The sequence below is a fragment of the Borostomias antarcticus genome (genome assembly GCF_949987555.1).
Source record: "Borostomias antarcticus genome assembly, chromosome: 19".
Taxonomy (NCBI): domain Eukaryota; kingdom Metazoa; phylum Chordata; class Actinopteri; order Stomiiformes; family Stomiidae; genus Borostomias; species Borostomias antarcticus.
This window is the reverse complement of record NC_140252.1, coordinates 13,719,817-13,747,455: the sequence shown is the minus strand read 5'-3', so window position 1 is coordinate 13,747,455 and position 27,639 is coordinate 13,719,817. Positions and strand designations below refer to the sequence as shown.

General features: G+C 50.0%; 5 protein-coding genes across 5 annotated transcripts in view; 2 read left to right on the top strand and 3 right to left on the bottom strand.

Annotated features, from left to right (window-relative positions):
- trim67 (tripartite motif containing 67) overlaps positions 1-27,639 on the bottom strand; it is a gene marked incomplete at both ends in the record, with an annotated part of 298,614 nt that overhangs the window by 75,033 nt on the left and 195,942 nt on the right. The gene's annotated exons all lie outside the window — the stretch shown is intronic.
- Positions 162-5,765, top strand: selenol (selenoprotein L). Its single transcript, XM_084453628.1, has 9 exons — positions 162-280; positions 682-760; positions 963-1,016; positions 1,220-1,265; positions 1,712-1,839; positions 2,186-2,300; positions 2,417-2,539; positions 3,366-3,503; positions 3,669-5,765. Exons 1-9 carry the CDS (start codon positions 181-183, stop codon positions 3,834-3,836), a joined length of 951 nt encoding a protein of 316 aa, XP_084309754.1. The 5' UTR covers positions 162-180; the 3' UTR covers positions 3,837-5,765.
- clec11a (C-type lectin domain containing 11A) lies at positions 6,506-8,479 on the bottom strand (the record flags this gene model as incomplete). The annotated part of the gene is made up of 4 exons (XM_084453998.1): positions 6,506-6,906; positions 7,371-7,562; positions 7,725-7,818; positions 8,330-8,479. 4 exons carry the CDS (start codon positions 8,477-8,479, stop codon positions 6,506-6,508), a joined length of 837 nt encoding a protein of 278 aa, XP_084310124.1.
- On the bottom strand, positions 9,411-11,946 carry cUnh1orf198 (chromosome Un C1orf198 homolog; the record flags this gene model as incomplete). The annotated part of the gene is made up of 5 exons (XM_084453344.1): positions 9,411-10,047; positions 10,213-10,567; positions 10,611-10,966; positions 11,208-11,258; positions 11,641-11,946. The coding sequence occupies 5 exons, from the start codon at positions 11,944-11,946 to the stop codon at positions 9,991-9,993; spliced, it is 1,125 nt and encodes a 374-aa protein (XP_084309470.1). The 3' UTR covers positions 9,411-9,990.
- Positions 12,471-27,639, top strand: part of igf2r (insulin-like growth factor 2 receptor) — a 34,322-nt gene continuing 19,153 nt past the window's right edge. The window contains exons 1-19 of the mRNA XM_084453431.1: positions 12,471-12,698; positions 13,625-13,764; positions 18,094-18,215; positions 19,816-19,914; positions 20,682-20,814; positions 20,972-21,083; positions 21,386-21,491; positions 21,674-21,833; positions 22,153-22,348; positions 22,649-22,752; positions 22,956-23,120; positions 23,208-23,354; positions 23,750-23,899; positions 24,512-24,649; positions 24,789-24,939; positions 25,771-25,948; positions 26,166-26,281; positions 26,929-27,082; positions 27,232-27,510. Of these exons, the coding sequence (XP_084309557.1) occupies positions 12,526-12,698; positions 13,625-13,764; positions 18,094-18,215; positions 19,816-19,914; positions 20,682-20,814; positions 20,972-21,083; positions 21,386-21,491; positions 21,674-21,833; positions 22,153-22,348; positions 22,649-22,752; positions 22,956-23,120; positions 23,208-23,354; positions 23,750-23,899; positions 24,512-24,649; positions 24,789-24,939; positions 25,771-25,948; positions 26,166-26,281; positions 26,929-27,082; positions 27,232-27,510 (2,823 nt within the window). The 5' untranslated portion in view covers positions 12,471-12,525. The remainder of the gene's footprint in view (positions 12,699-13,624; positions 13,765-18,093; positions 18,216-19,815; positions 19,915-20,681; positions 20,815-20,971; positions 21,084-21,385; positions 21,492-21,673; positions 21,834-22,152; positions 22,349-22,648; positions 22,753-22,955; positions 23,121-23,207; positions 23,355-23,749; positions 23,900-24,511; positions 24,650-24,788; positions 24,940-25,770; positions 25,949-26,165; positions 26,282-26,928; positions 27,083-27,231; positions 27,511-27,639) is intronic.

The following is a 27,639-nucleotide window of genomic DNA, read 5'->3' as shown; positions in this document are numbered from 1 at the left end:
CTCAGCGAGTTCGACATTACCACTATTTACCACTAGATGTCGCACTTTTGCACTGAATAAAACCAACCCGACTTATTCTAGGACCTATGTCACATCAAGTGACGTCTGAAAAACGGCATATTCAGGTTCCTGGTTGTACTCTGTCAGTTCTGTGCTGAAGCTGGAAAAGAGAGGAGAGTCATGGCCGAGGACGTCAGCGTGGAAGATCTGACATCTTCTCTGTCCCTTTTGATCAACCTGAGCAAGGTGCTGCTACAGAATGGCAAGCAGGAGAGAGAAGGTAGAGTGGTTACTAGTTTAGATACCCTCTGGCTGACTAATTTAGCCATTAAACATAAGCTAGGGACTGTGTAATATAAGCATAAGCCAAGCCTGAATAACGTTATTGGCATAACTGTTTACAACTTGGCATGTAGAACTAGTTATAGCCTGTGTATGACGTGAGTTAACTGAACTGAGTTTTACTAACCTGCTATTCTAGAATCATCATGCAACTATAGTTCCACATTCTCAGAGTAGTGGCTTGTGTAACTGGGGGTTGATGTTGGCATGTTGAGCAAGGCAGCGATAAAGAGCAAATTCCTTATCATGTGTAAGCAGCTTAAGCCCTGTCATGCTACAGCCGCCATTGATAGGCTACTTGTTAAATCCTCTACTATGGTTCATTGTTCCCCCACACAGCTTCTCTGCAGGATTACGTCCCACATAAAATCACCACTTTATTTGGACTGATTACTGCAGGTGCGGACTTCTACAACAAGTGGGTACAGTATGAACAGCTCCTTTAGCTGCAACTATGACAGTGTCCCATCTAGTCCTTGCACCCTGTCTAATGTTTACCCATCAGTGTTATGCACCAACTGACCAGAACAAATTGCTAGTATTTGTAAAAACCTACCCGGCAATCACCAATCACCATCGATCATTCACAATCTCCATCGATCTGTCGTTTCCTCCGCCAGCATTGGTGTGAAGACGAAGGCAGAGGCTGAGATTCTGTGGCAGAGGTTCTTCCAGTGAGTATGAGGATAGAGAAATAGCCACATTTAAACCACTTTACATAAATCCACAGCTTCCACACACTTTCCACTCTCGTGAAAACTTATTGTGCGAAAAGGTTAACTAGTGGTTAATAATTAACGTTTATGCCATTAAAGAAGAGAATGGCTGAACCGATCCTTCTCTCCCCCTGTCTGATCCTTCTCTCCCCCTGTATCAGTAATGAGAGAGTCCGGGAGCACGTGGAGGAGCTCCTACAGTTGGAGGTTAGTACCCAGCACAAGGTGGGGATCGAACCGCAGTTCCAAACCACCTCCACTACCTCCACAACTTGGAAGACAACGTTCAAAACTGGCAAACGTGTCACTAACTGTGACAAAAACATGATCGAACACAGTTCGGCTAGTTTGGTCTATCGTCTGTCTGACGATTCTCAGCGTGGTTCAATCCACACACTGTTCTATTGTTTCTTCTGCGGTTTCAACTTTGTTCTTTCTTTGGCACAACCTCATGTGACAGATTAATGGAGATGTGAGAAGATTTGTGTGTGTGTGTGTGTGTGTGTGTGTGTGAGAGAGATTTCATCACACTGGTTTATTAGTTTGGCATGGTTTATCATTTTGGCACAAAATGATAATGTGTGTGTGTGCGCGCGCATGTGTGTGTGTGCGCGCGCATGTGTGTGTGTTTGTGGGTCTTCATATTTGTTTAGCTGGAATGGGATGAGTTTCTGGAGCGTCTGGACACAGACCTCCAGATGACAGACAAACAGCTGTCAGGAGGGCCCACCATGGGCAGTCTGGCCGCAGACACAGCCCTCACCGACGCCAGGACTGGAGAGTGAGTCCGCAGAAACCTAACCAGCACCATCAGACTGTCTGTCTCTCTGTCTACCTGTCTGTCTCTTTGTCTGTCTGTCTGTCTGTCTGTCTCTCCGTCCATATGTCTCTCTGTCTACGTGTCTCTGTCTACCTGTCTTTCTGTCTGTCTGTCTCTCTCTGTCTCTCTCTCTCTCTGTCTACCTGTCTGCCTGTCTGTCTGTTTGTCAACATGCCTGTCTGTCTGGGGCTAGACTGACACTAATGTCTCTGACTTGTGGGAACAGTAAAGGAGTGCCTTAACTGATTCTCCCTGTATATGTGTGTGTGTGTGTGTGTGTGTGTGTGTGTGTGTGTGTTCTCTTCAGGAGCGTGACTCTGGATAAGTACTTCGGGAAAGGAGAGAACTTGCTGCTGGTTCTAATCCGACACTTTGCATGACTACCGTGACGAGACCACCTGACCAAGCTGGAGGCCAATCAGGTGGCTGTGTGTGTCTGTGTGTGTGTGTGTGTGTGTCTGTGTCTTGTGCATGTGTGTGTGTGTGTGTGTGTGCATGTGTGTGTGTGTGTGTGATCCTCTATATGCGTTCTCTGCAGGCCCTCTTGGATGCTGGGTCGGTGCGTGTGCTGGTGGTCTCGTTCGGAGGTCAGGAGGGGGCTCAGATCTGGCTGGAGCAGACTGGCTGCCGCTATGACCTGCTGCTGGACCCCCAGAGGAAGGTCAGACACACACGTATACGTATACATATACACCTGCATTTACATACAATATTGCTAATTTGTTGTGAAGGCATCACAATCTTCACAATGCTCAGTCTGTGTGTTGTGATGTGATTGGTAGATCAGGCTGTGTGTTGTGTGATGTGATCAGGCTGTTTAGTTTATTTTGTTTCTTTATTTGCACCATATTTTAAAAGAAGAAAATAACAATCAATTAATAATTTACAATACAGTGCTGGGAGGGAAGGGAAGCCCAGAGGGCTTATACAAAGTCCACTCCCATCTGAAAATGAACATTAATGGCAAATCAGAGGGTAGGGGATTTTTTTTTTTTTTTTTTTAAAGACAATGATAAACAATAATACAGTTTTGGAATAGAAATTAAAAACATGAGAAAGAGAATTAATAAGGAAAAGTATAAAATGAGATAGTCAACAGAAGCAGTTTGAGCTCATAGCATTTTGAAAAGCTGGAGGTCAAAGCTCAGGACATGATGAGAAACGTTTTAAGCTCGATCTTAAAGGTGGCTAAGGAGGAGTGAGACTTTAATGACAGAGGCAGGGTATTCCAAAATGTAGGACCTTTAAAAGTGATGCAATGTTGGTGTTTGGATGTTCGACAGAGCGGAAGATAAAGATCATTCCTGTGTGTTGTGATGTGATGTGATTGTTAGATCGGGCTGAGTGTTGTGATGTGATTGGTAGATTGGGCTGAGTGTTGTGATGTGATTGGTAGATTGGGCTGAGTGTTCTGATGTGATTGGTAGATCGGGCTGTGTTGTGATGTGACTGGTAGATCAGGCTGTGTGTTGTGATGTGATTGGCAGATCTACCGGGCGTTTGGCCTGGGCTCCTCCTATGCCAAGGTGATTAAGTTCGGCTGTCTGCTGCAGTATTCCGAGTTTGTGGTCGCCGGGAGAGGCTTCCCCGAGATCCCCCACCGTCTGCTGGAGGACATCTACCAGGTACCACTGTAGGAGTCAAAGTCAAAAATGAGGCCCTAGTTCAAAAATTCTAGTCTACCTCTTTAATTCCTTAGCAGTGAAATCGCACTAAGAAGAGCTCTTCTCTATCCATAAGCTGTGTAGCTGTTATATTCTAAGGCCAATGTTTCTGTCTGTGTTTCCCAGCTGGGGGGGGATTTCCTGCTGGACCAGGGAGGGCGGGTGCTGCTGTCCCACCCCTGTGAGACCCCTTTGGCAAGGCCAGCGCTGGGGGATGTGCTGCAGGCCGCGACTGGTACCTCTGCTGGTACCGCCGCCGATGCCCCCGGTACCGGCTGCTCCACCAGCTCATAGTGGAGCAGCCGGATGAGGCCCTCAAATCAACCCCCCCAGCCACTGCCTACCCTGAACCTTGCCCTACCCTCCACCCGCCACTACCTACCCCCCAGTCTCCACTACCTACCCCCCACCCCAAACCCCACCTACCTTCCACCCTCCACTACCTACCCCCCAGCCTCCACTGCCCCCCCCCCCAAACCCCACCTACCTCCCAGCATTGTCTACCTACCACCTACCCGCCAGCCTCCACTGCCCCCCCCCCCAAACCGCACCTACTCCCCACTCTCCACTACCTACCCCCCAGCTTCCACTTCCCCCCCCCCCCCAAACCCCACCTACCCCCCACTCTCCACTACCTGCCCCCTAACTCTAACCCCCCCAAACCCCACCTACCCCCCAACTCAACACTACCTACCCGCCCAAACCCCACCTATCCCCCAACTCAACACTACCTACCCCCCCCACAAACCCTACCTACCCCCTAACTCTCCACTACAAACCCCACCAACCCCATAGTCCCTGGGGGGCTGATTTGAGGTGCAGCGGTGATGGACATGACACCGGTACCACAAAACGAATGGCAGCCCCTCCGTCTCCTGTAGATGATGACGCGTCTCACACTCATGACCTCATGAAGAGACGTATCAGATGAGAAACCCCGGAGCGGAGGGGGCGTCTGCTCTTCCTGCCGTGGTACCAGTGTTGTGATGTCATCTCCCATTTCCACAACAGTAGACTGATGTGTAGAATATCAATGTACTGTGATGTTGACCGTAATTCTCAAAGCTTTATGCCACGGCCAATCTGGTCCATCAGAAAATGGACAGCAAATGTATGTAATGGTGTCACTGTCTGTTTTGATCTGTGTGGAATGGGTGCACAGTATTTTTGAAAGCAAACACACACTTTGTTGCTCATTGGCATAATTATTATTATGTCCAGCAGATGTTCAACGTGTCCGTCCGTCTGTGTGTGTGTCCATTCGTAGCATGAGATTTAGACCAATCACGAGTAGCCTATGCAATTCAGGAGTAGACTCTTGCTGCAACAACACATCAGATCTGCGCCAGGGGCCGTGACAGCTGTTTGTGTCGAAGCCACTGGGGCAACTCGGGCTCTTGAGATGACAGCTGTTTAAAACTTGCTCATAAACCGCTTACCGCCGCTTACTTCACCACCTGGGTGTGCTTTTTTCCGCGATAAACATAATATGGGTAAATGGGGGATACAGAGGTCAATAATCTCTGTTTGTCAACGGACGGCGTTCATAGAGAATGTCTTCGAATGTACAGATGACTAATTAGGATAATCTTTTTCCGACCTTAGTAATAACAATAACATAGATATGATCAGAATAGATCATAGATCATAGATTTACTGTGACACCAAAATGCCTTTCCCCAGGTCCTATCTGCAGCACACATCTCCTTTTTCTGTCTGAGAAATACATTCATCTGCATAGAGAAGGAGAGCAGTCTGTTCTGGAGAAGAGAGAGCCTGTCTTCTTGCAGTCTCTAGGGGTGTCGCGACATACAGGTTTTGTGACAGTCGTGGTATTGAATAAATGAAGATACTAATATCATGTAAATAATCCTGGCATGATGTGTGAAGGAAATTCAGTGAGGAAATTACCTTTGAAAACCCTAAAATGCACTGTTGAGTTTAATATGCCTATATGCAGCAATATCAGATGTTTTGAAGAATTAAAGATGCATTTTAAGTGATCACATCATTTTTGTAATCATTACTATATATATAACTATTGCGATAATATCGTTAGGGTGCTATTTTTGACCATGATAATTGTATTGTGAAAATTTGATATTGTGCAAGCCAGACTATATGCGAGCTTGTCAGAGCAGCGGGGAAGTGACACCCAACTGTGAATGAGTCCAGCAATGATAATATAGAACAACAATGTAAACATGCTGAGACTCATCACACGCCTCAATAAAGACTAGATTGAACTTTTGTGTCGGTCTTCATTGCAGTGTCCATAAGCATCTCCTCCACGGTCGGCATTAAAGCAGCAAACATCCTGAATGATGAGATAATGTATGTTTATTTCTGTAGCATTCAGATGTTACATTGTGCGTTCTATGTAGCATTGAGATGTTACATTGTGCGTTCTGTCTGTGTACAGTATAATTAGACAATGGATATGATCGTTTCAACAGACGGTAATGGGATATTATTCTACAGTATATCAGCACTATTGAAAGTTTACTCTAGCTGAGAATGTCTTGAGTATCATGAGTGTCATGATACAGGTCAATAGTAGGACACGACTACTCTTTTCTTATCATTCTGACCACTGTTCTGAGTACTACAGTACATTTTGTTCTGATCTGACCAGTTTTGCTCAAACAGATTTGGGCCCAGGAAATCTCACTCCCGGGTAAACACGAACACGGATCTCGGATCAACTCACCCTGTCCGCGCAGACTGAAGTTTAAAGGAACAGTCCGCTCAAAATGGAAGTTTATCAGAGATCATTCAGTACATTCAAGCCTCGCCCCAAATTAATGGCCAAATATCTGCGCAGATTAAAAACCTGTAAAGTAGAAGACTAGGAACTATCAGAGAGGAAGTGACAAAGGAAGATAAGAGGGGACAGTCGATCCTAGAGGGCCGTCGTCTCGGAGAGGTTGGCCCCACCGTCCTCTCCTGGGCGTCCCGCACCGTCAGGCGTCAAACTCACAGAGGTAGTACATGTTCCTGTCACAGTAGTGGTCCCACCAGTCCCCGTCGTCCGACGACAGGGCCACGCAGTTCTCCCGCTTGCCGCCGTCCGGCTGACTCGACAGGAAGTGCTTGCGCCACTGGAAGTAGGAGACGCGCGTGGTGTCCTCGAACAGGTAGAGTCCCTCGGAGCGCAGGTCGTTGATGCCCAGCCAGACGGGCCAGTTGCCGGGGTTGAAGAAGGCCCTGACGTAGTCGGCCAGCGCCTCCTGCTCCTTCCTGTCCCGGGGCATGGCCATGCGTCCGCCGCGCTCCTGGCACTTCCTGGACGCGCCGGCGTAGCTCTCGTAGTTCCGATAGACCAGGTAGCACTTGTGGCCCACGCGCCGGCCCTTCTGACAACCTATAGGGGACGAGGGGAGGCACACATCGCAGAGGGTCATTATCTTTCCTGGTCCAGTTCAGTTCTGTCATGCTTCAAGTCAGGAGCATTAGAGTTGGGTAGAGAGGACAATAGTCTGACTCAACTGATGTAGGTTTTGGGGATAAGCCTTGTCATTCGTTTATTACTGCCCAATCAGTGGCGCCGATTCATGTGGTCGGCCAGTCAGAGGCGATGGGAGATTCTCCCAGGCGTGAAACAACAAGAAACTTACAACCGCTCCACCGAAGAGGATTGTGATTAGTTTAAAGAAATACCGTTTTTTTCCCCCTGTATCCCCTAATGGTAATGAGTCCAGACAGACGCTGGCACAGTGTAAACAAAGTGTGGAGATTGGTCTAGCCATGGAGGACAGTGAAGACCGAGTCTGACAGTAGAATCACCCAGAGCTTCAGTACAAGGAGGAGTACGGGATGAATGCGTACCCTCCAGACGTCCTATCTCCTTGCGGTTGTCCTTGGTGTACCGGTCGATCTGCTCCACGTTATCCTCCATGTCCAATATCTTCCCGTCCAGCTGAGACAGCCTGTCCAGGAGCTGGGTCACCTTCACGTCCAGGGTGTAGTGGCCCACGTTCAGCCTGTGGATGGCCTGGTCCATGGCTGCCAACCTGGACACTGGAAGTGGAGAGGAGAGAAAAGGGGAGGGGGAGGGTGGAGACATGAGTTGATAACTGTGTTCCTAATGTAATGGGTCAAATTTGGCCTTAAGACATGCAGGTATGTGCTTAGTTGTGTTGATTGTGTGTGTGTGCGTGTCTATGTGTGTGTATGACGCACAGACATAGTTGTATGTGTTCTCGAAGTCAGAGAGGGGGCTGGTGGGTTCTGGTTCCTGCAGCTGGTCCGGTTCGTCTCCCCGGCTCTGCTTCTCCTGGAACCCAAACAGAACCTTTACAGCCATGTCAGACTGGAGAACACTGTAGAACTCTTCTGATTGATGGGGAAAGAACACCATCATTACTGTATCTAACACATGTACTGTAGCCATGCTGTCATTATGGCTGGGCTGCCTCACTGTCTGCACAGAATACTGTAAAGCTCCAGCTCCCAACACCCAACATTCTAAAGTTGGCAGTTACTGTAGAATGTTGGAAGTTTAAAATGCAACTGCAAAATCCAACGCCAACAACATAGGTGTTGGCTGGAGTTGGTTGGGGCAGTGCACAGACACCTTAAGAGACTGTACTACAGCACAACAGCTGGACACTTCCCGGATTCTTCCCCTCAGTGACGTCAACACAGCCAACAAGCTACACTTCCCCCTTCGGTGACTTTTGCCAACATATCCTGCATTTCTCCTCAGCAGATGTTACGTATGCTAATGCTGCATGCATAATGCAAACATAATCTCCAAACCTCCAAGCTCACTGCGTTGCTCTCACCTGTATAGACGCAGGGTTGGCTGGAGCTGGGTCTCTGGGGCCGGAGTTCGATCCCCCCGCGCCCACGCCCGGGTCACCTCGGCCGGGAGCGCTCAGCAGACACAAGACGCCAACCAGGACGGCTGCAGCCCGGCCCGTTTCCTTCCTCATAATTGCTGCTGGTTCTGCTTAATATTGGCCTCTTCTGCCCCCTCTCTCTCTCTCTTGCGCTCTATGGCCTTTTCTCTTTCTCTCTTTCACCCTCTTTTTCTAATCCCCTAATGTTTGCCTCTCAGCTTGTCCCTCTCCGATGTCCCTCTCTCCTTCCACACTCCCTCGTTCTGACTTGAACTCAGCTTCACCAACAACAGGAAAGCTCTTTGTGTTTTCCTCTGCCGCCCACTTCCACATTTTGTGTAAACTATGCACTTCCACACACACACACACACACAGACACACACTCTCCCATTCAGTGAGGCCGTCCAGCTTTAGCAGTCTTATTAGGCTGGTGGGTCAGGTCTCCGGCTGTGGAAATATATCACTGTCAAGAGTTCCATGGGTTTGTGAGAGGAAATAGGCGAGCGTGTCCCACACAGGCTGAGACGTCGGGCGGCGGGAGGAACGCCAGTTAAAATAAAAATGCCACAGGAATCCTGGTTTCCACAGCAGCAGGGCTCAAGAGGATAGAGACGGGGTTTCATCTGGGTGGGGCGACGGAGCCCAGGCAGGACAGAGACGCCTCTGTTGCATTACTCGACTCTTTTGGTAGAGACTGTTAGAGACTGCTCTGAAAAGATGACTTTGCACCGTGGTTGAAATGTACACGTAGTGTAGGATGTCTAAGGTACTTGAGTAAGGGCAAAAATTCACAGATATGTACATGTATTGGAGAAACAAACAAAATATTGTCAAAATATATATAATGGGAGACACGGGGACAAAAACAGGTTCCGTTTCATTTATTTGCTTCCAATCTTGCGATTTCAAAAGGCATGAGTGCAATATAATAGCATATGATACAATCAATGAATATACTTTACATACAAAAGTCAGCAAAATAGTACTCTAGTCGTGTAAAATGGTCGTAGATCTACAATGCAAGTGGTACAAATCACTTAGAACATGCTCTTTTACCTAAACATACCATTTGAGTGCTTTAGCATCATAAATGTACATATCTTAGAATAGCACTAGTGGAAGGTCTAAGTACCAGGGAGAGAGATGGCAGGAGAGAGGAGGTGTGTGTGTGTGGGGGGGGGGGGGGGGGGGGGCAGGGACTGTGTCAGTGAGGAAACTTGAGCACATGTAGTGAGATACGCCTTAACAAGCCACTGGAGATAAATACAACCTGGTCTCGTGCATTCTCAACACACTGTGAGGTTTGAGTGCAGACGTCAACATTCAATGTGTTCTCTCACCTTCAAAAATGTCACATATTGATACAATTCTCCCATTGCTCAGGGGACAGCATGTCAAAGTAACAAGTCAGTTCTTGATATTAAGAGTGTGAATATGAATATGACGTTTGTCCAAATACCTCAGTATGTGTGATGAGAGCTGTGTGTGACCAGGCAGCATACAGAGAGACATACAGTTTAGCTGTAGCTTTTCCTTCAATGTGAGAATCCTGGTGGTCCTTCTAGTGTTGGTTCGTCCTGCTGCCTGGGTCGCGCGAGACGTCGTTACCAGTTGTCCAGGAAGTCAAACCCAGTCTTCAGGATGTTGTTGCTTGTATTGAACTGAAGACAGAAAACAGACAGAAGAAAACATGTCAATAATCAGATGTGTGTGTGTGATGTGTGTGTGTGTGTGTGTGTGTGTAGACCCTGACCTGAGCGAAGGTGGAGCTGGTGGCTGGGGTGTGGTGTGTGTGTGTGTGTGTGTGTGTGTGTGTAGGCCCTGACCTGAGCGAATGTGGAGCTGGTGGCCAGAGGGGGCAGAGACTCGGACTTGGCGTTCTCTCTGGCGACGCTCCCGGAGCGGGCGGGCGACTTCGGCGGCCCCGAGGAGAACACGTCTTCGAGGGCGTTGCTGACGGACGGCAGCGTGCTCTGAGCGCGCTCCCAGCCGGCGACAGTCGACGACACGCTGAGGGGGGCGGGGCCAGGGGTGATGCTGATGGCCGCTGGCGTCACAGCGATGGGGACGGGGGGAGGGGGGGCGGGGGGCCTGGGGGCTCTCTGCTTGGCGGCCCTGGGGGGCGCGGGGGGGTCATCGGGCTCCTTGGGGGCCGGGGAGGGGGAAGGGGAGGGGGGTCTCCTGGCGTAGGTACGAGGAGGAGGGCGTCTCGGGGCGTAGGTACGAGGAGGAAGGCGTCTCCGGGCGGAGGTAGGCGGAGGAGGGCGTCTCGGGGCGGAGGTAGGAGGGCAGCGGCTTCTCCCCTTTCTCCAGGGACTTGATCTGGCTGGGGGTGAGGGAGAACAAGTCCGCCTTCTCCCCGTCCATCCGGGAGCGTTCGGCGCTGATCTTCCAGAACGAGGACTCTTCCTCCTGCTTGCTGCCCAGGCCCGGGCCCTCGCTGCCGGGCGCCTTGCTGCTGGGGGCCGCCTTGGGGACCTGGCCGCTTTGGGGCAGTTTGCTGGGCTTGGGGTCAGCCTGGGCAGAGCAGGACATGGGCTGCTCCACTGGGCCGCCGGTCAGACTGAACTCCAGCTGACTCTGTTGGGAGAGATCAGGTTAACAGAAAATAGAGGTATAACTTGCATAGTGTATTAGTTCTCAGTTTTCTTCTGTATCATAGCCAGTATACACACGCATCAGTGTGAGTCTGGTGTGAGTGAATGAGGTGTGGTCACACAGTGACCGGAGTGGAGCGGAGCAGACGCAGACGCACACACACACACACACACACACACACACACACACACACACACACACACACACACACGCACACACACACCTTGGTTTCCCAAGAGAATGGGGCAGAGTGCTCATCCTGCCAGGTGAGGTCCTGAAACGAGACACAAAACAGGGTTAGAAACTGTCACGAGAAACCTTTAAATCTGTGTGCGTAAGTTTATTATTCCATCTCCCAAGAGGCCTATGATGACATCTTTAAGTGGGTTAGATTGAATTTTTAGAGTAAAAAATCCAGTCCCAGAAACTGACACCAACAATGTGGTGGGTGGCTATCACTAGAATGTTTGCCAAATAAAAGCAAAATCCTGTCAACTGACCTCGCCTTTGTTTTGCTTTTGACAGACTGGTGCGACGTTTGCTGACAGCTCTCACTGTCATTCTTGCTAGCCTAGCCTACGTGGCCTAGCTGGGATATTAGACAACCATTTAGCGAATGAGTCTGGCCACGATAGCTCTACGAAACAGGCACATACCTCCTCCCCGAAATGGACTATTTTCTGCCCTGTCTGAATGAGTAATTTGGGGTAGCAGATGACTTCTTCGCGGTCGACCCTGTGCATCGCGTATCTGGCTCGGATGTTCGGGTCCATCATCCCGTTGTCTATGGCGGTGTCCTGCTCGACCGGCGTCATCTTGTCCCAGGCTGACCCGTGCCTCTGTTTGATCTTCTCGCGTTCCTCCATGATTTTCCTGGCCATCGAGTTGATGGAGGAGAAATACTCAAACTTTTTCTGCTCCATCCTGTGGCCGTCGGCCCCAGACATGGTCGCTGTAGCCATTTTTTCCGCCTCCTACCAGCTGTACAGCATTCCTAGGGCGGAGACTGTGTGACGACGCTCCTCTCATGTAAACACGGAGGCATTTTTCATTCTTGTCCTAAAGTGACTCCTGGTGGACATTACTGTCATTACTGTTAACTGTCATAATTTTGCAAAGTGTTACCTCAACATTGCTGTTTACGGATCAGGAATTTGTTGATTAGAAGAGAATAATATTACAGATTTTTTTTTTAAAATATATATCTAATTTATATATATACATATATACTGTAACAAAAATATCCTTTCCTTATCGTCTATATGGCTCGGTCTGTGCTCGCACTGAAGATCATACACAATTGGCGTTGTTCATGAATAAAAATCCGGAACTGTTCCGGATTCCTGTTTACAAAACCACAAAAATCATCTTTCCACGATGACTCATGGCTGTGAAAGATCATACCACGTGATCTCCTATCATGCGTCGAGTGTATCATGTGATTCGGCCAGTTCCTGCTTCTGCCGAGAAGAAGACCAGACCAGAGCGACTTTATTTGCTGTATCATGTTGGACGCAGCGCGCTAGTTCATCATATTTGCTATGATAATAATAAGATACAACATGCCCCCCCTGTGCAAACAGAACAACAGAGCAACGGCGCCTTGGAAAATAGCGGTGACGTTGCTGGTGTCGGTGGCGGCGGCGCTGGTCCCATTCTCCCCCGCTGCGGCGGGCCAGGAGGACAGTCCTCCGTGGTACCAGGATCTCTGCAGGTAGGTATGGTGCGTTCGTTTATAACTGGGAGGTGGCAAATTGCGACTTGCTACTAGGAATTATTAAATAAAACACCGCATGAACTCGCACTTCCTCGTCGCAAATTCGGATATGTTTCTCAGCCCCCAGTTGCTCGAATGCACTAGATATATAACTAGGTAACTGATATAATGGTATATAGATATAACTAGGTAACTGTGATATAATGGTATATAGATATAACTAGGTAACTGTGATATAATGGTATATAGCTCGAATGCACACAGGTGGGATGTAGGTATTTTGCCACTTGCGACTTGCCACCTCCGACCACAAACGAATGCACCATTAGTTCAGAACCATAGCTAGGCTACCGATCGGTGGCTCCCGCACTCGACTGCAAGACTCGATACAGTCAACGTTGGAGTTCATACGAAATGGGAACTGTGTCAAAAGAACCAGCTGGCAGATTGATACACACAGGCTGTTTTGGTGTCCCATTGCTAGTTTCTGCCTGCATGTTGTTGACAATGAAGCGGATATGACTCTGTCGCAGTGAGTTAGCTAGCTACGTGGTGTTTACCAGGTCAATATTGACAAGAGGATCGAGCTGACAGGCTCATATCAAGGAAGGAAGGGAACATTAGCGCAGCTGTAGTTCTAACACCTCTTTGTGTGTCCTAAAATAGAAAGTCAGCAAACATAATGGAGGAGGTGAAGTGGTGCATGGTTTATCTGGAAGATATGGCTAGCTACACTTAATGCCTGTATAGTCAGAACATCATTTAAATGATGATAGTATCAGTAAATACAGACATTCTAGACATTTTTTTAAACAATCGAAGACATGCAGTTCTCTCACTGTTCATTCAAAGTGCATGCGATAAACATAAAAATGCTGTCTGTCTGACATTCGACTTTCCCTATCTGTCTTCTTTCATTGCAGTTATAAATGGGAGGCCATCGATCGTGACAACAACGTGAGCTACACTCTGAAACTGTGTGCCTCCTCTCCTGACACCAGCTGTGGAGCTGGCATCGCCGTCTGTGCCCGCGACCCCACCACCAAGAAGGACCAGGCCGTGGGTGAGTATTAGTCCTATGCGGCCTACTTCCAAAGTACTGACGGCTTCGTTGTACTGCAGTACTTACTGTAGTAATGCCAATAGGTATGCCTCTGCTGTCTGAGTCAGTGTGAGATTATAGAATTGTCGTCTACTCCTGAGAGTTACATTACATTACATTATAGTCATTCCTCGGGCTCCCCGTGTGCGGCCAATTGAACCAGTAGAACACAGGGCCCAGTCTTGTGGGTCATCCCATTGTTGTGACGCTTTTATCCAAAGTGATTTTAACGTAGGTAGTGTACTTCTACTCAGCAGAACTTACAAGTGCATCTCCTTTCTAAAATAAGAGACTAAGAGCATAATCTAGTGCTGAACCCAAAGTGCAAGAGTAGTAAAATATAAATACAATAGGTGCTCTTAGGTACAAGTATGTTTCAGACCTATGTGTATTCTGTAGTATTGCATGTCTACAGGGCCAGCCCAGGTAGTGTTGTGGATGGGCGCAGTAGGTCTAATGGCTTCAGCAGCCACACGGGCTGTGTTGTCAGTAGAAGGTGCAGAGGGAGCATTCGGTGGGGGGTGGAGCTGCCAGGCAGCTCTGCTGAGGGGGCTGAATGCTCAGGACCTATACTGCTGATGTTCAGCCGCCGTCAGGACTGTGCGCTCAGCAGGAGACGGCAGTTGGGCTTGCAGTATAGCCGGAGCACAGCTAGGCTAGCTCCGGAGCTAACCACAGCCCCAGACGACAGGAGCAGCAGCACCAGGAGCTCTGTTAGGCCAGATAAGCAGCTAACCAGAGACAGGCTGAGACCGATGCTGTAGACCGTGGGTGGGCATGAGTCATGTTTTTCAGAAAATGTTTGGTATTAGCATTTTATGTAATTACTCATGTAATGTGAATCATGAGCGGATATTGCTTTACTTTTTATTTATTTATATTGCTTTGTTTGTGGCCCTATTATTGTGGCTGTTTCAGAGTTACAGTAGTATGATAAGTAGTAAAAGAAAGGTGCTATTTTATGAACACAAGGGCAAACTGTGCAAACAGGTTGGGTTTCCCCACATCGGTCGTCGTGAGTGCCGCCGTCAAAGAAGCCTACTTTCACAAGGCACTTCATGTTTTTCCTTGATGGTCAGTGCAGTCCTGGTCTGCTCCAGCTGTGGACACAGACACCACTCTGGGAGCGCCCTAATTAAATCACACCAGTGATGCCTGGCTTTGCCTCTCCCATTGTCTGTATGTAGGCCTAGCAGCATGTCTAGAGGAAGGAGCATCTGACATGGATAGTTATTGGCTTAAGAACTAGGGATGAACCGATCTGAACATTTTGACCGATAACAGATATTATCATTGCTATTATACCCGATAACTGATATTCACAGAGGTTGATGTGATCTGTATAAAAACTATTTCTATCATAATCAAATGCTATACATACTGGAAAACACACGGAAACACTGTCTCTATTTCCAAAACATTTGGAAAAGCCGATAAATCATTGATTTACTGCATTGTTTCCTCTCAACAACAACACACACAACAGCAGCTAGACAGAAATAATTATCTGCTGTTCACATCGGCATCATCTGTTTTGCACATCCAATACTGATATAGATGATAGATAAAAAATGACTAACATCGGCCGATACCGATATGATTGCCGATATATCATGCATCCCTATTACGAACTGTCGGTTCAGACCCAAGCAAATTAAGCCTACTGGCATTGTCATACTGGCATACTGACTTGTCTATCAAGCAGAGCTAAAGTAGACCATGTAGGCCAGGTCTAATTTAGCTGAGCTTGATAGGCCCTGTCTGACTCTGTGTAGTAGGCCTCTGCTTATTGTTTTGTAGCATTTACAGGACATTAACAGCTGGCCGGTGGGGTTGTCCAGTCGGTGTCAGTTATTTCAGAACACTGCTCCAACAACATGTCCTGGAGCCGGGGTCGTGACCTTTTGCACGGTGGCAAATCAGCGTCTGGCCACGCTCGGCCAGAGACACCGGCCTGTCATGTATTCTGGCAGTTGGAGTCTGCTCGACAGAAATGCCTTCAGCGGGCACGGCAGCATGAGCTCAACTAAAGAGGAGGTCTGGCCCTGGGCAAAACAACACGCTGAGCTTCTCTCCCAGACCCAGTCTCTAGCTAGTTCTAGCTACCCCTCTCTCCATAGTGCTGTCTAGCCTATCTCCCCCTCGTCCTACCTCCTAGTCCTCTCTCCTCCTAGTCCTCTCTCCCTAGTCCTCTCTCCCCCTCATCCTACCTCCTATTCCTCTCTCCCCCTCGTCCTACCTCCCTAGTCCTCTCTCCCCCTCGTCCTACCTCCTATTCCTCTCTCCCCCTCGTCCTACCTCCTAGTCCTCTCTCCTCCTAGTTCTACCTCCTAGTCCTCTCTCCTCCTAGTCCTACCTCCTAGTCATCTCTCCTCCTAGTCCTACCTCCCTAGACCTCTCTCCTCCTAGTCCTACCTCCCTAGTCCTCTCTCCTCCTAGTCCTACCTCCCTAGTCCTCTCTCCCCCTCGTCCTACCTCCTATTCCTCTCTCCCCCTCGTCCTACCTCCTAGTCCTCTCTCCTCCTAGTTCTACCTCCTAGTCCTCTCTCCTCCTAGTCCTACCTCCTAGTCATCTCTCCTCCTAGTCCTACTTCCCTAGACCTCTCTCCTTCTAGTCCTACCTCCCTAGACCTCTCTCCTCCTAGTCCTACCTCCCTAGTCCGCTCTCCTCCTAGTCCTACCTCCTAGTCCTCTCTCCTCCTAGTCCTACCTCCTAGTCATCTCTCCTCCTAGTCCTACCTCCCTAGTCCTCTCTCCTCCTAGTCCTACTTCCCTAGTTCTCTCTCCTTCTAGTCTACTCATTATAGTCCTCACTCTTAAGACATGCATGCAGACTTGATTTTATGGGAGAATTGTGTGTTCTTTCCCTCTCCTGGGCCACGGGGGAAGCCAGTCATATCAATCCAGTTGTTGGAGCGAGGGAGGATGAATAGAAGAGAGGGAGGGAAGGAAGGAAGGAAGGAAGGAAGGAAGGAAGGAAGGAAGGGAAGGAAGGAAGGAAGGAAGGAAGGAAGGAAGGAAGGAAGAAAGAAAGAAAGAAAGAAAGAAAGAAAGAAAGAAAGAAAGAAAGAAAGAAAGAAAGAAAGAAAGAAAGAAAGAAAGAAAGAAAGAAAGGAAGGAAGGAAGGAAGGAAGGAAGGAAGGAAGGAAGGAAGGAAGGAAGGAAGGAAGGAAGGGGGGAGTTCAGAGAGTGTTTATCTGTTCATCTGTCTTTGATCAGAGAGGTACAAAGGTTAATCAGAGCAGCTGACAGCCTCACATGGCCGGGCGTCCAGCCCCTACCCTTTACACCTTTCCTTTACGCAGGGAACACAAAGCGTTGATAAGCGCCGGAACACACGACTCCTGATGGAACAAGTCGTTTCCGCGTCCAGTTTGCCATCCATGACATTCCTCTGGCTCCGAGCGTGCGGCCAATTGAACCAGTAGAACACAGGGCCCAGTCTTGTGGGTCAGGCCATTGTTTTGTAGGCTAAACGGTGTTTCTGGGTCATCATCAGGGTGGCGATTTGTGAGCAGACTCAGGTCAGCGGCGCTGGTTTATTGCGGCGAGACGGGGCTATCTAGAGGTCCGGAAGGTTCTGGACCTTGCCAGAGAGATAGAAGGGCGGGCTGCCAGACGGCTGTGTGTCGTCAATATATTAACCTTAACCCAAAAGTGAGGGAGGGAAGTGCTGTTGGCTTTGTTCACCGTTTAGCACGGAGGCTTTTTAGCAGATAGCGACAGACAGTAGCAGGCACTGCAGTTAAATTATAATCACTGTAAACAAGGCCACAATAATGCCAGTGTCTGGGTAGCTCGCTGCACTGTCTGTAAGCAGTGAAGCGAGAGAGAGAGAGAGAGAGAGAGAGAGAGAGAGAGAGAAGCTTTGTGATGGGCAGAGAGACAGAGAGGGTTTGTGTCGCCTAGTGTCTGCCGTTCTCATACTGTTTGTCTCTCTGGCTGGTACCCAGCAGACAGCCTGGCAGAAATATGGCCTGCCCTGCCAACCTCTCCTGACCCGTCGGCCCCTACCACGTAATACCCTGACCTCTGACCCCGTAGTAGACACGGCCACAGCGAGGGTGGCCAGATATCAGAGCTGTATCCATCATCAGAGTTCACTGGGAAACCGTGATGTGCTGTGTTTATTTTGCAGAGCAGTGTGGAGTTTTCACAGAGCTTCCCACGGACATCGGGATATTAAAAGAACTAGAAGTGTGGGATTCCAGGCTTTTGCTGCAGCCTGCATGTCTTAATGTGTGTGTGTCTGTGTCTGTGTTTGAATATCGTGTGTGTTTGTGTGTCCAGGTGAACTGTCGTTGCGGAGTGTGACAGACAGAAATGTGATGGACTTCAACAGCACCCAGCTTTGTCCGGGCAACAGCAGCCATGTCCAAAGCAGCATCAGCTTCCAGTGTGGCAAGACCATGGTGAGATAAAACAATACCTACTGTATATAGTAGACCATGGTAATATATAACAATACCTCTAAAGCAGACCATGGTGATATATAACAAGACCATTGTAAGATATACTAATACCTCTCTATAGTAGACCATAGTAATATAACAAGGCCATGGTGAGATATTCTAATACCCCTCTATAGTAGACCATGGTAATGTGACCATTGTTAGATATACTAATATCTCTCTATATTAGACCATGGTAATACATAACAAGACCATTGTAAGATATACTAATATCTCTCTATAGTAGACCATTGTAAGATATACTAATATCTCTCTATAGTAGACCATGGTAAGATATACTAATATCTCTCTATAGTAGACCATGGTTTCCTAGTTTAGGAAAGAGAATTGTTGGACAATGCTTATGACATCAGTTGTTCCTGTTTTTAGGTAGTTATTTTTGTTAGTTAGTTGAGTTATTTTTGCCCTTCTGTATTTAGCAACATTTGCACTCTAATAGGAGGCAAGAACAATGCAGCAGCAACAGTAAAAAATATATGAACCTTTTACCATTGTACCTTGTCAAGTAGCTAGAAGTTACTTTTATTTTACATTTTTGACCACTTAAAATTGTATATACAGCATTAAGACCCACGTTTGTTTTGTTAGTCACTTAATATAGCGAAAAACGTCACTTCACCAGCTCGTTCACTTTAGACACCAGAACCGACAGAGATTCTAAAACTACAAACATTCAAAAATTGCTTTAAACTTGTTCTTGGCTGTTGTATCTGAACCCAGCTTTAAGCATCTGAGAAATGCTTGTATAGGCAGCGATGGAAAAGGAACAGGAACCTAAATGCGTTGAGTCAGTAGATGACTGAAAAGTCCCTATAGGGTCATGGAAGGACAACTATGGAACCTGAGTCATGGCGTGGAGAAGCTGGTTTAAGTGACCGACATGAGCAGAAGTGGGCGCTGGGTTGTGACAGACGGTACACATGTCAGCAGCACCTACTAGCTATGATAATACTGTGAACCAAGAAAGGAGGGAGTGAGTTAGTGGGTTGTGAAAAGCTGAAGTGTTTCCTGTCACACCACATATCATAGCTGCCTCTCTTCAGAACGGAGGTTAACCACAGACCAGTGCTCAGCGTCAGTTGGGGATAGAGAGATGCAGCTGTTGTGTGCCTACGCCAGGCATATCTGCAGCACTGCCATGCAAAACACCGTCTCAGGCAGATGATAAAATATAACGGTAATCTAAAGGAAGCCAAAACACATCGTGTCTCAGATGTGATGACGACGATGATGATGATTGGGATGATGATGACGGTGATGGATGTGCATAGAGTTACAGACTCCATAAAACCTGCCGTCGCCACTCAGTATGATTAGCCAGCTGAAAGCACAGTTTAATCAGGTCGCACGGTAGACCTAATGGCAAACCTTACAATTAATCTGTAAGAGGACAGGATGGCCGCCAAGCAAACGCTTTACTAATCAAGTTATTATTGAAGAGATGGAGCGAATGAAGCTCCCATTAATAAACTGTCCTCACGCCCTCTACACGGCGTGTCACGGGTGTCTTAACAAACAAGTTTCTGCCTCTGTCCCACAGGGGACCCCCGAGTTCGTCACCATGTCACAGTGCGTGCACTACTTTGAATGGAGGACATACACCGCCTGCAAGAAGGACACTTTCAAACCACATAAAGAGGTAGGTGTGTGTCTGCGCTGTGTGGGGAAAAAAAACGAAGGTCACATGAGTTCTCAGAACCCCCCCTCCCTTCTGGTCACCACCACTGGTGGAACAGAGATTGCCGGTGACTGCGGGAGAAAAAGAAAGTCGTTTTTTTGTCATATGATACGGGCGCCATGCACAATAAAAAAGGCTTAGCTGTCCCAACGTGGGGCTTGAACCTACGACATTGTGTTATGATGCACATAAATGTTACTCCACTATTTGACTAGAGACACTGAACCCCCGTCCCGTCAGTAACCCGTCTCTAGCCCCTTCTGGGGTGCTGTTACAAGTCACCCCACCCCCACCTCCCAGGTGCCCTGCTTACGCACATGACAGGAAGGAAATGGGTGTCGTGTAACGTTATCACAAGTATCATTTTCGATTGTCCCAGCTATTCGTAGATCCACAGAGATGCTTAGTAAAGAAGACCAATACACCAGAGTCTCGTTTTCTTTTGAATTGGAGAAACCAGTATTTCTCCTCCAATCTGGTGATAAGCTAGCCTGACGCCGCCGTCCTGATCATGTGAGCTCACATCCTGGGTCTCGCCACAGAACGGCCTGGACATCCTCTCGTTCAAAACGATTTCCACCCGACCAGAGGTGTTTTGTTCTGCGCCTGTTGATATCGGCCCTTGGAAATCGAATGAATGAACTGAGAACGTCCAGACCCTTTGCGTTTTTCGTGAATGGCGTCTGGCGAGGCCGGGCTAGTGATATGCCCCCTTCCTCCCCCGGCAGGTCCCCTGCTACGCGTTCGACTCCGACGGGAAGAAGCACGACCTGAACCCTCTGATCAAGCTGTCGGACGGGTACCTGGTGGACGACTCTGATGACGAGGGGGACTTCTACATCAACATATGCAGGAGTCTCAGTGAGTCCGCGCCGGGTTTTTCCGTCTTCGTAAGCGGGACGTCTCGTTTCAGTCGAATGAGGGAGAAGTCGTCTCTCTCCAGACTCCCCCCTCCTTTGTTAACCTCTTCCCGTCCCTTCTTCTCCTCCCCTCTCCCTCCCCCTGTCCTTTTCACCAGACCGCCCAGAGAGCCCGTGTCCCGAGGGTTCTGCCGCCTGTCTGACCACCAGCAAGGGCTCCTTCAGCATGGGCGTACCCTCCCAGCAGCTGGAGCTGCTGTCCAGCGACAGGTACCGCCAAGCTAACGCTAACGTCTCCATACACTTAGGAGAGGAAATGCTAATGGATAGCAGCAGCTAATGGTTTGCAGCGGCAGCCTCTGTCACTCTAATGCTAACATCGCCATCCATGAATACTAGCAGTGCTAATGGCTCCATCACGCTAACGCTGCTTATCTCTCTATCTCTCCATAAGCAATGCTAACATCTAGTGACCTTCATGTTGCCCTCTGGTGTATCTAGGTGTCTAGCACCCTGACACAATTCTAGCCTGAGATGGTGGCTTATGTCCCTCCCCTCTCTCTGTCTCCCAGTTTGAGGTTACGGTATGAGGAGACCGCTGACAGCCCGCCAGACTTCTGCAACGACCACAAACCCGCTGTGACCATCACCTTCAAATGTCCCTCACGCAGACAAGAGGTAAGAGTCAGGCCCCCAGACCACCAGGTCTTAGCTTGCCCTCTGAACTCTTGGTGTAGATCTGTGTAAACGTTCAGCGGACCTGAAAGCAGGAGATGAAACCACAATAAGTTACTCAACTCCTCGTATTGTAAGTAGAAGGAGAGGTGGTCATTTGTGTCGTTGTGCCGTGACACCCCCAGGGCAGTGAGCCCAAGATGACGGCCAAGAGCAACTGTCGCTACGAGGTGGAGTGGGTGACCGAGTACGCCTGTCACCGCGACTACCTGGAGAGCCACACCTGCAAGCTGACCAGCGAGCAGCACGACATCTCCATTGACCTCACACACCTCACACTCGGCGGTAGGTCAATACACACATCATCTCCTACACACACACACTCACACGCACACACACTTATGTCCATACACGCAACACACTCTTGGAAGCCAAGCATAATTAGCGAGGCAGTTGAGCAAACATGCAAGCAGCATGGAGCCTTTGAGAAAAATGGGGAACCAGACTATATTTACGCAAAACGGAAGTCAGATTGTGTGTCATCAGATGACCGTCCCAGTTCAATACGGGCTTGTTTCTCCTCGGGTCAGGGGAAACGGTGTTAGAAAATAGCCTGTCGTGTTATTAAAAGCTTCTCCGTGCACGTGTGTGTCCACGTGCGCAGCCGCGGACAAGCCGTACTACGCCGACGCCAAGGGCGAGGCGGGGAAGGACAACTACGTGTACTACCTGAACGTGTGCGGGGAGACCAGGGCCGGGGAGTGCGGGACCGAGAAAGACTTTGTGTCGGCCTGCCAGGTCAAAGAGTCGGGAGACACCAAACCGAAGATCGCCGGCCGCTACCAGAACCAGACGCTCAGGTACCGCGGCGACAGAGCGGCCTGCCCCGCTCTCTCTGCCTTTGCTTGGAATTCTCTCTCCTCTGTCTCTCCTCTCTTTCTCTCTCTCTCTCTCTCTCTGTCCGTTTTCTCTCCTTCTCTGTTGTCTCTTGGTCTCTCTTTCACTGTCTCTACCTCTACCTCTCTACTTTCACTACCTGACACTCGTTCCCTATCACTCTCTCTCCGTGTTTCTCTTGAGTATTGTCTCACGTTCTCTCTCTCTCTCTCTCTCTCTCTCTCTCTCCCTCATCCCCCTCTCCTCTCCTCCCGTCGATGCAGGTACTCTGACGGGGACCTGACCCTGATCTACCCAGACGGCAGCAGTTGCAGCTCCGGCTTCCAGAGGATGACCATCATCAACTTCGAGTGCAACCAGACTGCGGGTGAGCTCACCGCGGCGACCTTTTTGCATCGAGGCCGATCAGGCTCACGTTAAGGAGCCGACTAAAAGATGAAGCTGCGGTAGAAACGTCCGCTTAAGATAGTGATGTCCGCTCAGCAATGCGCAGGTTCAGTCGAAACGTCACAGCGTGCCGTTGAAATCTCGAATAATCGGGACGCCCTCCACCGTCCTTCCGTCCGCCAGGTAACGAGGGGAAGGGCTCACCAGTGTTCGCCGGGGAGACGGACTGCACCTACTACTTTGACTGGCAGACGGCCTACGCCTGCGTCAAGGAGAAGGAGGACCTGCTCTGTAGGCTCACCGACAAAAAGAAGCACTACGACCTCTCACCCCTGACCCGCTACCCCGGTAAGACGGACTTATCCGCCCCTCGCCGCCCTCTCATCTCCTCCTCCTCCTCCTCCTCCTAACGCGTCGTCCGTTTCTCCCGTCCAGAGTCGGAGTCGGCCCAGAACTGGGAGGCGGTCGACGCCAACGCCCCGGAAACCGATCGCAAGCGCTTCTACGTCAACGTGTGCCACAAGGTGCTCCAGCAGGGGGCGACGGCGGGCTGCCCGGAGGACGCCGCCATCTGCGCCGTGGGTACGTCTGGGCCCGGTACCGGTACCGCGGCCGGTCTCAGCGCAGTCGTGTAATAAAAAAACTACCTGCGGATGAGAGGAGGTTTTAGGACCTGGCACCAGTCTTTGAAACATAGATGTGACCTTAAAAGACAAAAACCCTGTTTGTTTGTTTTTGTGTATCACACAACTAATGCTCTACCCCCAAACTATGAACTGCTGCTCTGTGGATGTGCATCTGGTCAGGGTTCAAGGCTGGTGGCGGGTTCAACCCCTGAGAACCATCTACATGGGGGACTCTCCATCTTAATTTCTTATGTGTCGTTTCAATGTCTTGGGGGGGGGGGGGGGGGGGGGGGCGGCGTGCGGGCTGGCACAGGCGGCGTCTCATGTCCGTTTAACCCGTCCACCTCCCAGATAAAGACAACGTGGCGGTGAGCCTGGGGAAGTTCCTGTCCTCCCCCAGGATGACGGAGGGAAGTGACATCAGACTGATGTACACGGAGGGAGGCGACTGCAGGGCACACGTGAAGATCAGCACCATCATGACCCTCAAGTGTAAACCAGGTGAGCGGAGGAGTGAGGAGAGAGAGAGATGAGGAGGAGAGGAGGTTTGGGTTTGGAGAGGGATGAGGAAGAGAGGGATGAAGAGGAGAGAGGGATGAGGAGGAGAGGAGGTTTGGGGTGGAGAGGGATGAGGAAGAGAGGGATGAAGAGGAGAGAGGGATGAGGAGGAGAGGAGGTTTGGGGTGGAGAGGGATGAGGAAGAGAGGGATGAAGAGGAGAGAGGGATGAGGAGGAGAGGAGGTTTGAGGTGGAGAGGGATGAGGAAGAGGGCGATGAAGAGGAGAGAGGGATGAGGAGGAGAGTGACGAAGAGGAGAGAGATGAGACGGGGATGGGGAGTAGAGAGATGAGAGGAGGTTTGAGGAGGAGAGGGAGGAGGAGAGAGGGATGAGGAGGAGAGGAGGTTTGAGAGTCAACCCAGATGAGAGGACTGTTGGTTTGGTAATATGATATACTGTAATAAGATCTGAGAGTGTCGATTGTCGTTCTGCTGTTTGAATTCAAACGTGCGAGCCCTTAGTCAAACTTGTGGGTGTCACAGGCATTGTATTCTTTCCTGATCTTTCTGTCCCCACCCCCCCCCCCCCCCCCCCCCTTCCTCCGTCCTATCCAGGTGACCTGGAGAGCGCGCCCATCCTGAGGAGCGTGTCGGTCGACGGGTGTGTGTACGAGTTTGAGTGGTACACCGCTGCTGCCTGCGTCCTGGCCAGGACCGAGGGGGAGGACTGCAAGGTGGCGGACCCCCAGGCCGGTAGGTAACACCGCCAAACGCGCACACACACACACACACACACGTGTGCGATTTCAGAGCATCACTAAAACACAGAACATCTACAGCGCCACCGAGGACATAATGTTTGGAAACTCCTCCTGAACTCCCTTCCTTCCAGGTTTCTCGTTTGACCTGTCCCCCCTGAGCAAGGCGGGCGGGGGCTACTACAACATGTCCAACGGAGGCTACGGCTACTTCATCAACGTGTGCGGCTCCGTCACCGCAGCCAACTGCCCTCTGAAGGCCGGGGCCTGCCAGGTGGACCAGAGGTAGGCAAGAAGACCCGGACAGGCAGGAAGTTGACCCTGGACAGGCAGGAAGTTGACTCTGGACAGGCAGGAAGTTGACCCTGGACAGGCAGGAAGTTGACCCTGGACAGGCAGGAAGTTAATGCTGGACAGGAGGAAGCTAACCCTGGACAGGCAGGAGTTAACGCTGGACAGACAGGAAGTTAAACACTTGGACAGACAGGAAGTTAAACCCTGGACAGATGGGAAGTTAAACCCTGGACAGACAGGAAGTTAAACCCTGGACTGACATGAAGTTAAACCCTGGACAGACAGGAAGTTAACCCCTGAACAGGCAGGAAGTTAACCCTGGACAGGTAGAAAGTTACCCTGGCAGGCAGGAAGTTAACGCTGGACAGACAGGAAGTTAACGCTGGACAGACAGGAAGTTAAACCCTGGACAGACAGGAAGTTAAACCCTGGACAGACAGGAAGTTAACATCTGGACTGGAAGGAAGTTGACCCCGGACAGGAAGGTTCACATTCATACTGTGGTTTTGTAGCAGACACTTCTTTTATACAGAGCAGCTTGCAGGATGTTCAGTACTGTTGGTGAGACAACCTCATAATCAGGTCTAAAATAACCCCAAAAAACAGAATACCAGGGTTCAACAAAGCAGTGTCGGACTTCATTCAGAGAGGGAGAAAGGGAATCAAAGATGAAAGGAAGAAGACAAATCATTTATGACAGGAAAATAAAAGTTTTCCTCTGGTCCACTTTCTCTCTCTCTCTCTCTCTCTCTCTCTCTCTCTCTCTCTCTCTCTCTCTCTCTCTCTCTCTCTCTCTCTCTCTCTCTCTCTCTCTCTCCCCAGTGGCTCTACCTCGTGGAGTCTGGGGGAGTTTAACTCCCGCCTGTCCTACTACGACGGGCTGATCCAGCTCACCTACTCCAACGGCTCTCAGTACAACGACAAGCTCCACACACTGCGCTCCACACTCATCTCCTTCCTCTGCGACCGAGACGTGGGAACCGGCAAGCCCGAGTTCCAGGTAAGCAGAGAACCCTGAACCAGAACCAGAACCAGAACCAGATCTAACCCTAGCCAGAATCCTGTACTCAAACCAGGACCCGAATCAGTGTTGTAAATCCAGTTAACCCTTGTGTGTGTGTGTGTGTGTGTGTGTGTGTGTGTGTGTGTGTGTGTGTGTGTGTGTGTGTGTGTGTGTGTGTGTGTGTGTGTGTGTGTGTGTGCGCGCGCAATTGCAGGTGGAGGATAAATACACCTACAACTTCAGGTGGTACACGTCCTATGCCTGCCCAGAGAGACCCCATGAGTGTGTGGTGACTGACCCCAACACCCTGGAGCAGTACGACCTGTCCAGGTCAGACACACCCGTACCACACCTCACCTCACCTCACCTCACCTCACCTCACCACAACTCACCACACCTCACCACACCTCACCTCACCTCACCTCACCTCACCTCACCACACCTCACCACACCTCATCTCACCTCACCTCACCTCACCTCACCACACCACACCTCACCTCACCACAACTCACCTCACCTCACCTCACCTCACCACACCTCACCTCACCTCACCTCACCTCACCTCACCTCACCACACCTCACCACACCTCACCTCACCTCACCTCACCACACCTCACCACACCTCACCTCACCTCACCTCACCTCACCCAGAGAACCGGTGCTGGGGGTTAAATGGAACACTTGAAGCATTAGCTTGGCATTCTGTTTACTGAATTAACTTCTTTCAAAATTTCAAAAAGGAGCAGCGATAAAACTTGTTTCCTCTACGTACAGTAGTCCAAACCTGATGTAAACATGGTTGTACACCAGTGATGTCTGCCCATTGTGTTACATATTCATTGGAGTGGCCTGTCTACCAACAGAACCCTGTTTACCTTTAAGTAATGGGTGAATCTCTCTCTCCCTCTCTTTCTCTCTCTCTCTCTTTCTCTCTCTCTCTCTCTCTCTCTTCCTCTTCCTCTTCCTCTTCCTCCCAGTCTGTCGAGGACCGACAGGAACTGGGAGGTCATGGACTTCACCGACCCCAGCAACCGCAGGAAGTACTATATCAACGTGTGCCGCCCCCTCAATGCCGTGATTGGCTGCGACCGCCAGGCGTCTGTCTGTCAGATGAAGTATGAGCTTCAGCAGGTCGGTACGCCAGCGCCCCCTACAGGGGACTCGATGGACACACACAGCACACCGTCCGGCCTGGAGAACTCACCGCTCTCTCTGTCTCTCCCGTCCTCTCTCTCTCTCTCCCTCTCTCTCTCTTTTTCCGTACCCTCCCTCTCTCTCAGGGCGTCCGATCGGAGGTGGTGTCGGTCAGCAACATGGGCGTGTCCAGGCGCGGCCCCGCCATCGAGGCGCAGGACCGCGTGCTGCTGGAGTACTCGGACGGCTCCGTCTGCATCTCGGACGGCGTCCATCTGCTCTCGACCACGCGCATCCACCTGCTCTGCTCACGCGGCGCCGCCTCCTCCGGCCCGCGCTTCCTCATGTACCAGAACTGCACCGCCACCTTCAGCTGGGAGACCGCCGCCGCCTGCGCCATCCGCACCGCCAGCGACGAGAACAACGTGAGTAAAATTTGCGGATGATGCCACTGTCATAGGTCTCGTCTCTAACAACGATGAGTCTGTTTACCGGGGTGAGGTAGAGCAGCTGGTGAGGTAGTGTGAGAACAACAACCTGGTCCTCAACACAGC